Below are 8,920 nucleotides of genomic sequence, written 5' to 3' on the forward strand. Positions count from 1 at the left end.
TTACTGGGGAAACCGCTATTTTTACCGCTCCTAAAGCTGCACCTAGTGGCAAAGAATGAATTTGCATTTTCATTCAAACCAACGTGAAAAGAATAAGAAGTGGGCGGGCAATATGGTAATGTTTCATGTTGACGTCAACATGAAACGGCTTGGGATTCGTTTTAAAAACGACTCATTTCAATGATTCAGAGTCGACTCTTTCTTTTGAGAGACAATAACTTTATACACGGTGCACTTTCAGATTTAAAACTTTGCAGGATGTTTTCATTCACTTAGAGCTGTGTTACACACTGCATGAAAGCTAATTTCCAAAAACCCATAATAGGGGCACTTTAATACCTACTTGATTTGCAAGCAGAAAATTGCATGAATATAGTTTTAGGTCTCATTAGCCCAATAAGCAAGTAAAACAATATTTTAGATATGATGAGATGTGTTGCTCAACTCTAAAAAGGTCTGTCCAAGCATCAGTAGCTCTATGACTGTGCTTGATATCTTGAAAACAGTATATAGTTATGATTGTATGGCTTCATGCTTTCACATTTTCTTACTTCTAAATGTTAAGATTTTTTCAGATGTTTCTCACAAAAGGTGTCTTTTGTGCTTGAATGACATCAAAGTTTATACTGTAAGGCAATTTGTGCTGTATATGGTCTGTTTATACGTTGTGATCTCTGTGTTTTCCAGGCATAAGTTGGCTTTCTCTCAGAGTCGTGTGACAAGTTTTTTGTTTGATGGCAGCGGCTTTGCTTTAGTCAACAACATTGAGAGAAGAGGCAAAATTGGCATTGTCACTCGGTTTGATATCGAAGTTCGAACTGTTGCCAACAATGGCATTCTATTCCTCATGGTTAATGAGGTAAATATGGTTTCATTGTAAATGTTGTTCTTAAATTATTATGCACTGATTCTTGGGCTCTGGGACAAAAATAGAAAAGTGAAAAAAAAAATAAATAAATAGACACTTGGAAGGTTTAAAAAATAAAAAAAAAAACTTTATTGGATGTAACATGCAAAAGTATTATTATAATTCCACATTCCAGATTATTCATGAATAATCTTTAGAAATCTAAAACTTAAAAAAAATAAAAAAAAACATTATCAATGCTGTGTTTATACCATACCCTCACTAATATTGGCACCCATTGTAAATATGACCAAAATGGACTGTGAAAAAATATTTTTTTGCTTTCCTCCTCTCCATTCACAATCTTCTGAAAATATATACTAAATTTTTGAGGCAGTTCAGCTTCATTGGCTGAAACACCTGACCCCACTACAGTATATAAAGTGAATAAGTTTTTTCTGTGCATATATTGCATTGTTGGATTTATGCCACAGGCACATTTTTTCATACTGGAGCTGAAAAATGGGTTTCTCCGTCTGATGTACGACTTTGGTTTCACTAATGGTCCTGTCATCATGGAGAGTAACTTGGCCAAACTCCAGATCAACGATGCTCGATATCATGAGGTAATGCTGTCTTGAGACCACTTCAGGAGCAATTCATCAAGTCATATCTTAAAACATAATATGGCCACACTATTGCTATTTTCTTTCTCAGGTGTCTGTAATCTATCATCACTCTAAGAAGATCATTCTGTTAGTGGACAGAAGCCATGTTAAGTCCATGGAAAATGAAAAGAAACCCTTACCTTTCTCTGATATCTATATTGGAGGAGCTCCTTCTAGCATTCTGCTTTCTAGGTGAGAACCACTGTTGCATATTAATCCTCCGATCAGCAGTACTAATTTCTAACACTCAACCTAGCCATATGAATGAGCCGTAGCCTATGTCTCACAGGCCAGAGCTGTCATCCCTGGTGGGACTGAAGGGTTGTGTAAAGGGCTTCCAGTTCCAGAAAAATGTCTTCAATCTCCTGGAGGAGCAGGGAACCATTGGCATCAGCAGTGGCTGTCCTGAGGAATCGTTTGTATGTAGCACACCTTCCTATAGTCATAGGCTGTCTCTGAAATAGCATACTTGTAAGTAATTTTTTGAAGAAGTATTACTTTGCGACCTCTAAAAAAAGGTATTTTCTATATAGTATGTATGAGTGCAATATGAATGTAATCCAGACCTTTGCCATGTTGTTATTGTCATGTGACCTACCAGCACCAGTTGCAGTAACATTGCTGGATTTGTGCTGTTTTGCCTAATGCCGTGAATGAGACCACATCATTTTGATACTTGAATTTTGTTACTCCAACCATGGATAAAAAATGAATTAGTTTAATGAACACAGTTAAATGATCACAGGCTCAAATGTACACAAATGCCATTTCCGTCAGTGCTGTATTTAACTTATCCAACAATTACCATTATGGATATAATTATGTCGGTGTAATATAGCTATGTTCTAAATAAAAAAATTAAAAACATTTATTATGACGTTTTAAAAGGACTGTTGTTGTCTTCTACCTTCAGATGTCCCGTAAGGTGTATTTCACGGGTGATGGCTATCTGGGCTCTACAGCTAAAATCTCACCATTCCAGTCTTTTGAAGGAGGACTAAACTTCAGAACACTACAGTCCAATGGACTCCTGTTCTACCACAGAGATGGGGTACAGTCTTTTTATTTATTATCATCTTAGTTTTATCATGTTTTACCCAGTCAAGTCTTGTTCTTTCTCTGACCTAAAAGAAAGTGAAGCCAACCCTAAACCAACAAATGAAGGAGATCCAAGGTTTTGTTGCTTATGCCATTTGAAACATATGAAGTTACATATCTGTTTCAGTGGTTGCATCACATACAGTACAACGCCTTTCCCCCATATGAACCTGCCGAGTCCCTGCTAGAGTAGAAACTGTTCTTGCTACTATATGATGAAAGGGGTTTGGGTGAATATATGTTTGATACAGAGGGTATTTTTTTCCCCCATGATGCTATAGATCAAGCCAGTCTTTCTCTGTTCTAGCTGGATGAGTTTTCTCTCTCAGTGGAGAATGGTGCTGTGGTGCTCCAGTCCAAAGGAACCAGAGTCAGATCACATAAGAAGAATTATAATGATGGACGATCTCATTTCTTAGTTGCCTCAGTCACCAATCAGAAGTAAGTTGCTGACTTTCTTCAACGATTTGCACACTTACTGACATATTGTGTCATCCCAGGACATCTTGTCCTGTATACTGTACATTTGCACACTTTTTACAGCGTCAGCATTTGTGGAAGTACTGGGAACGGGACGTCTTTTCCAACTTGAAAACAATATTTGTGTTGAATTTTAAATTACAATTGTGTTGTATTTATTTAGCTCCTAGTCGTGTAGAGACTAGTTTTTGCAGAGCACTCTTTGGGATTACACGGTCACAAGCATTTTTATGTTTTTTTTGACTACCGATATGTTTTTTTTACAGTGGCCTTTTTGAAATGGCTTGTTCCGGTAATGAAATCCATTTCCCTGCTATGACACTTGACATGTATATTTCTTTTTTCTTTTCTTTTTTTTTTTTTGCAAAGATTTGCAAAGTTATCACAATTCTGCTTTATTTTTATTTTTTTGTTATATTATGTGGTATGAAGTATAAAGTTTTTAACATAACCATAAGCGGCAACAGCCGTTCAGTTTACAGTTCAGTTCATGTCTTTGTCAATGTTCAGCTTCAGCAGGGAAATCTCCAACATACTGTTATATGAATGATATTAATGGTCTTTGTCTTTCTATATTTTAGTTAGTACAGTTTGAATACCATGCAAGTGTTATTTCTCATCATATTTTTCTGGACAGTAGTTTTAATTAAAATTATTTATTTTTATGATGCATCTCATCGTCACTATTGTTGGTCATTTTGTTGATCTCATATCAGCGTTCCACACTTCCCTGATGAATACTTGTATTAGATGAAGTTCTGAATCTTTTGAATTGTCCTTATATGTATACACTTGTTACATCAACCTGTTTTTATTCATGATCTCTAGGTATGAACTTGTCATTGATGACAAAGACAAGCAGGATAAGAAGAAGCCGTCTTCCTCATCTCAGTCAGATAATGTTCCAAAGACTTTCTACTATGGAGGCTCTTCTACGAGTTCCATACAGAATTTTACTGGGTGCATCAGTTACGCATACATTAGCAGGTAACAAATACAACCTACACTCAGCAAAGCTCTTTACGTACAAGACTATATTGAACAGAGGTGACAAAAAACTAATTGATCTAATACCAATTCTGATAGCAATGACTGTGATTGTGTGATGTTTTTTTTTTTTTTTGACCTTCACTGAACACCATAACTAAATTTCTTGAAGAGCTCTCTGCACCTTCATTATGGATTTAGATCTTTTTTTCTGCTGTCTGGCTGGTTGTTCAAGTATTGATGGTCATAAAATGTACAGCCTTAAAGGTGCCATAGAATGCATTGATACTCTCTGATATCTACGTAGAAGGTATGTGGATTAGGTAGGGGCAAAAAATCTCCAGAAACAGTTTTACATGCCCATTTACAACCCTAGGATTTGTCCCTAGAATGAAATGGTCTGTTTTTACCTTATTTGGAAGGGTCATGAAAGTGTTTGTTCTGATTCGCCATTTTTCAGTACATTTTTTTGCATGCATGAGATTTACATAAGAAGGAGGAAACAATGGTGTTTGAGGCTCACGGTATGTCATTTCTATATAAAATGCGTCATCAGGGAGCTGCTATATGCGGGGGCATTGAAACTGCTTTTGAATGCATGATCGCTTTTTACTTTCACTTTCGAGATTTGCGATCGCACGTGTTCTGTGTAAACTACAGCGGCAGTACTTACCACACATTTTACAAGATCAGATGCTTGTCAGTGGTGCTCAGGATCTGTAAATCATTCGCCATCATCCTCAGTCATCTCTCCTTACTCTGTTTATGTGGTAAGTGAAATCTTATTGTCTAAGTCCACCCAAAAATGAAAATTTGCTGAAAATGTACTCACCCACAGGCCATGTAGATGTGTTTGTTTCTTCATATGAACAGATTTGTAAACATTTAGCATTATTTCACTAGCTCACCAATGGATCCTCAGCAGTGAATGGGTGCCGTCAGAATATGTCCAAACAGCTGATAAAAACATCACAATAATCCACACCACTCCAGCCCATCCAAGTTTTGTGAAGCGAAAAGCTGCATGTTTTTATGAAACAAATCCATCAAGTTCATAATCAATAATAATGCTTTCTCCAGTGAAAAAGTCCATCCCTTGTTTTCCTCTCTCATCAAAATTCACTGGTGAAAGCAATGTTATGGATAGAGGACTCTGAAGCAACAGTTTGAATTTAAATACATCTTAATGATGAATTTATTTATTAAAAACACACAGCTTTTTGCTTCACAAGACTTGGATGGACTAGAGTGGTGTGGATCATTGTGGTGTTTTTATCAGCTGTTTGGACACATTCTGATGGCACCCATTCACTGCAGAGAATCTACTGGAGAGCAGGTGATTCTGATGCAGAAACAAAATCTGCTCATCTTGCATCTAGTACATTTTAGGCAAATTTCATTTTTGGGCGAACTGTTCCTTTAAAACAGCACTTGACACATATTAACAGTAACAAACAGCACTCAGTGTACACAGATTACCTTGGTCATGTGTGATTCCAAAGGGTTGTATTCTATAGTGACTTCAGACTTATTTATGCAAGTGTGATGTGATGTGTATGTGATGCAGGCAGGATAGAGATATAGAGCCAGAAGACTTCCAACGTTACAGTGAGAATGTGCAGGTGTCGCTCCAGGACTGCCCACTAGAGAGACCCCCTGCTGCTCTGCACAATAAAGACAGCAGAGAATCATCTAGAAGAAGTCCAGGACACTCCCGCAAGGTGCAACATGACAACACACACAGATGCTCAAATACACTGTGTTATTACACTGTTATACACTTAAACATACTGTTGTTTCTCAGGTGGGCAGGGATGAGTCTAGCCTGCCACATGGCTTGAAGAACAATCCTTTGGATGCTCCGGAGACAGAGGCTGCTTCCTGTTATCTGTCCTCTCGCCCCCGAGTGACCCGCCATGCCCACCACTATGGCGGTTTTGCCCACAGCCGACATGAGTACACAGGAATTGCCAGTGTTATCAGAGATGAGTGAGTATTGTTGGGTATAAAGAAGGATGACTGAAGTGGAATTAACTCTAATTATTTATGAGATAATTTTACTAAAATTTTGTATTTCCAACAGGCTCATTTCTTGTTTGATATTTCGTGACATTTGTAGAATATCCACTTGAATGGCTCAAAAAAATAAAATTCGGTTTAATCTGAAACAGATTCACAACATTTTATTATGTTAGCTGTTCAGTGAGTGACACTACAAAGATAAAGGTAGAGTAGGCGATTTCGGAGAGGCTAGCAATAGCAAGCTAGCTATGAAAGAATAAGATCCCACCCTTCCTGCAAATCACTCTACAAAGCCACGCCTCCTCCAAAACACATGACTGGGCTCAGGCAGACCAGAGGGTATCCAGCAACACGATGAGGCTGTTAAGACTATTACAATAATAAAGCAACAAATGCAAATACATACAGTTAGGTCCATATATATTTGGACACTGACACAGTTGTCATAATTTTGGCTCTGTATGCCACCAGAATAGAATTAAAATGAAACAATCAAGATGAAATTGAAGTGCAGACTTTAAGCTTTAATTCAAGGGGTTGAACAAAAATATAACATAAAAAGCTTTTGGCCATTGCAGAATAATTCACTTTTTTACCTTCAAAAACTCTTGGGTTGTTTTTGCTGTATGTTTTGGGTCATCGTCCATTTGTACCATGAAGCGCCGTCCAATCAACTTTGCTCCATTTGACTGAATCTGGGCAGAGAGTACATCCCTGTACACTTCAGAATTCATCTGGCTGCTTCTGTCCTCTGTCACATCATCACTAAACACCAGTAACCCAGTGCCACTGGAAGCCATGCATGCTCATGCATCACACTGCTCCACCTTGTTTCACAGATGATGTTATATGCTATGTTATATGATATGCTTTGGATCTTGAGCTGTTCCAAGTCTTCTTCATACTTTTTTCTTTCCGTCATTCTGGTACAGGTTGATCTTAATTTCATCCGTCCAAAGAATGGACTGGCTTTTTTTAGATGTTTTTTTTGGCAACGTTTAATCTGGCCTTGTTTGCACCTTGTGGTGAACACACTGTATTTGTTCTCCTGAAGTCGTCTCTTGATTGTAGACTTTGACAGTGACACCTACCTCCTGGAGAGTGTTCTTCACTTGACTGGATGTTTTTCTTTATCATGGAGAGGATCCTCCGATCATCCACTACTGTTGTCCTCCATGGATGCCCAGGCTTTTTTATATTGCTGAGCTCACCAGTGTGTTCTTTTTTCTCAGAATGTACCAAACTGTTGATTTGGCCACTCCTAATGTTCCTGCTCTCTCTCTCACTGATGGATTTGGTTTGATTTTGAAGCCTAACAGTTGTCTGTTTCACTTGTATGGAGATCTCCTTTGACCACATGATGTGAGTTCACAACAGCTTCCAAATGCAAATGGCACACTTAGAATCAACTCCAGACCTTTTACCTGCTTAATTGATGTAGAAATAACGAAGGAGTAGCCCACATCTGTCCATGAAATGGCTTTTGAGTCAATTGTCCAATTACTTATGGTCCCTTGAAAAAGGGAGAGGTACATATTAAAGAGCTGTAATTCTTTAACCTTTCCTCAAATTTTGATGCACTTCAAGCCCATATTCATTATATAACTGTAACTTGAATATGTTTTGGTCAACAGCTAAAATAATAAAAAATTGTGCCTGTGTCCAAATATATATGGACCTAACTGTGTGTTGACAGGCAGGTAGGAGAGCCTATCGTAGCTCTCGGGCTGAGGAATATGATTGGACGAACATTTTATGGCCCTACGCTTCCACAGATTACATATATAAATACATTTAGATCAATTAACTTAGTGATTGTTATCAGGATGTGAAGAGAATTTCAACCAGCATAACAAAAAATATTTTTGAACCAGATCACCTACCCTGCCTTTAAAGGAACACTCCACTATTTTTGAAAATAGGCTCATTTTCCAACTCCCCTAGAGTTAAACAGTTGAGTTTTACCGTTTTTGAATCCATTCAGCCGATCTCCGGGTCTGGCGGTAGCACTTTTAGCTTAGCTTAGCATAGATCATTGAATCTGATTAGACCGTTAGCATCTCGCTCAAAAATGACCAAAGAGTTTCTATATTTTTCCTATTTAAAACTTGACTCTTCTGTAGTTACATCGTGTACTGAGACCGACGGAAAATGAAAAGTTGTGATTTTCTAGGCCGATATGGCTAGGAACTATACTCTCATTCTGGCATAATAATCAAGGAACTTTGCTGCCGTACCATGGGTGCAGCAGGCGCAATGATATTACGCAGCGCCTGAAAATAGGCTTATTGGAAGTTACGTAGCTGGGGACTATTTTCAGGCGCTGCGTAATATCATTGCGTGATGGATGGATCGATAATATTGCTTTATTTCTCCTCTACAGTCAGCTTTCAGCTTTCTGTTTGTTATGAATGCTGTTTGATCCTGCACAGGAATTGCACTGGTGCACCTGGCGAAACATACCAGTGTTCTCTGTTTTTCCATCTTTTTTAGATCTCACTTTTCTCTATCGTTGAAAACTCAATCAGCATTCGGACTCATCTTCTACCTGACTGACGAGTCTGAGGAGAACTTCATGGCTCTGTTTCTCACTCATGGAAGGCTGGTATTCACATTCAGCTCGGGCCAGAACCAAGTCAGAATCAGATCCAAGGAGAAATACAGTGATGGACAATGGCATGATGTAAGTTAAATCTGATTTCAGTTTGTCCTAGCAAATACGTAACACTCCCCATAGAGAGAGAGAGAGAGAAAAAAAGTGCAGATCACATACTGGCTAGTTAAGTTAGATTAAATTAAAATAAAATGAAATGAAATG

General features: G+C 38.1%; 1 protein-coding gene across 1 annotated transcript in view; it reads left to right on the top strand.

Annotated features, from left to right (window-relative positions):
* Positions 1–8,920, top strand: part of lama4 (laminin, alpha 4) — a 57,176-nt gene that overhangs the window by 38,564 nt on the left and 9,692 nt on the right. Inside the window, exons 25-34 of the mRNA XM_016521866.1 lie at positions 688–859; positions 1,342–1,473; positions 1,565–1,707; positions 1,805–1,934; positions 2,429–2,566; positions 2,921–3,054; positions 3,922–4,080; positions 5,648–5,801; positions 5,885–6,069; positions 8,596–8,785. Coding sequence (XP_016377352.1) covers positions 688–859; positions 1,342–1,473; positions 1,565–1,707; positions 1,805–1,934; positions 2,429–2,566; positions 2,921–3,054; positions 3,922–4,080; positions 5,648–5,801; positions 5,885–6,069; positions 8,596–8,785 — 1,537 coding nt within the window. The remainder of the gene's footprint in view (positions 1–687; positions 860–1,341; positions 1,474–1,564; positions 1,708–1,804; positions 1,935–2,428; positions 2,567–2,920; positions 3,055–3,921; positions 4,081–5,647; positions 5,802–5,884; positions 6,070–8,595; positions 8,786–8,920) is intronic.

Source organism: Sinocyclocheilus rhinocerous, unplaced genomic scaffold (genome assembly GCF_001515625.1).
Source record: "Sinocyclocheilus rhinocerous isolate Xijiao unplaced genomic scaffold, SAMN03320098_v1.1 scaffold270, whole genome shotgun sequence".
Lineage (NCBI taxonomy): Eukaryota > Metazoa > Chordata > Actinopteri > Cypriniformes > Cyprinidae > Sinocyclocheilus > Sinocyclocheilus rhinocerous.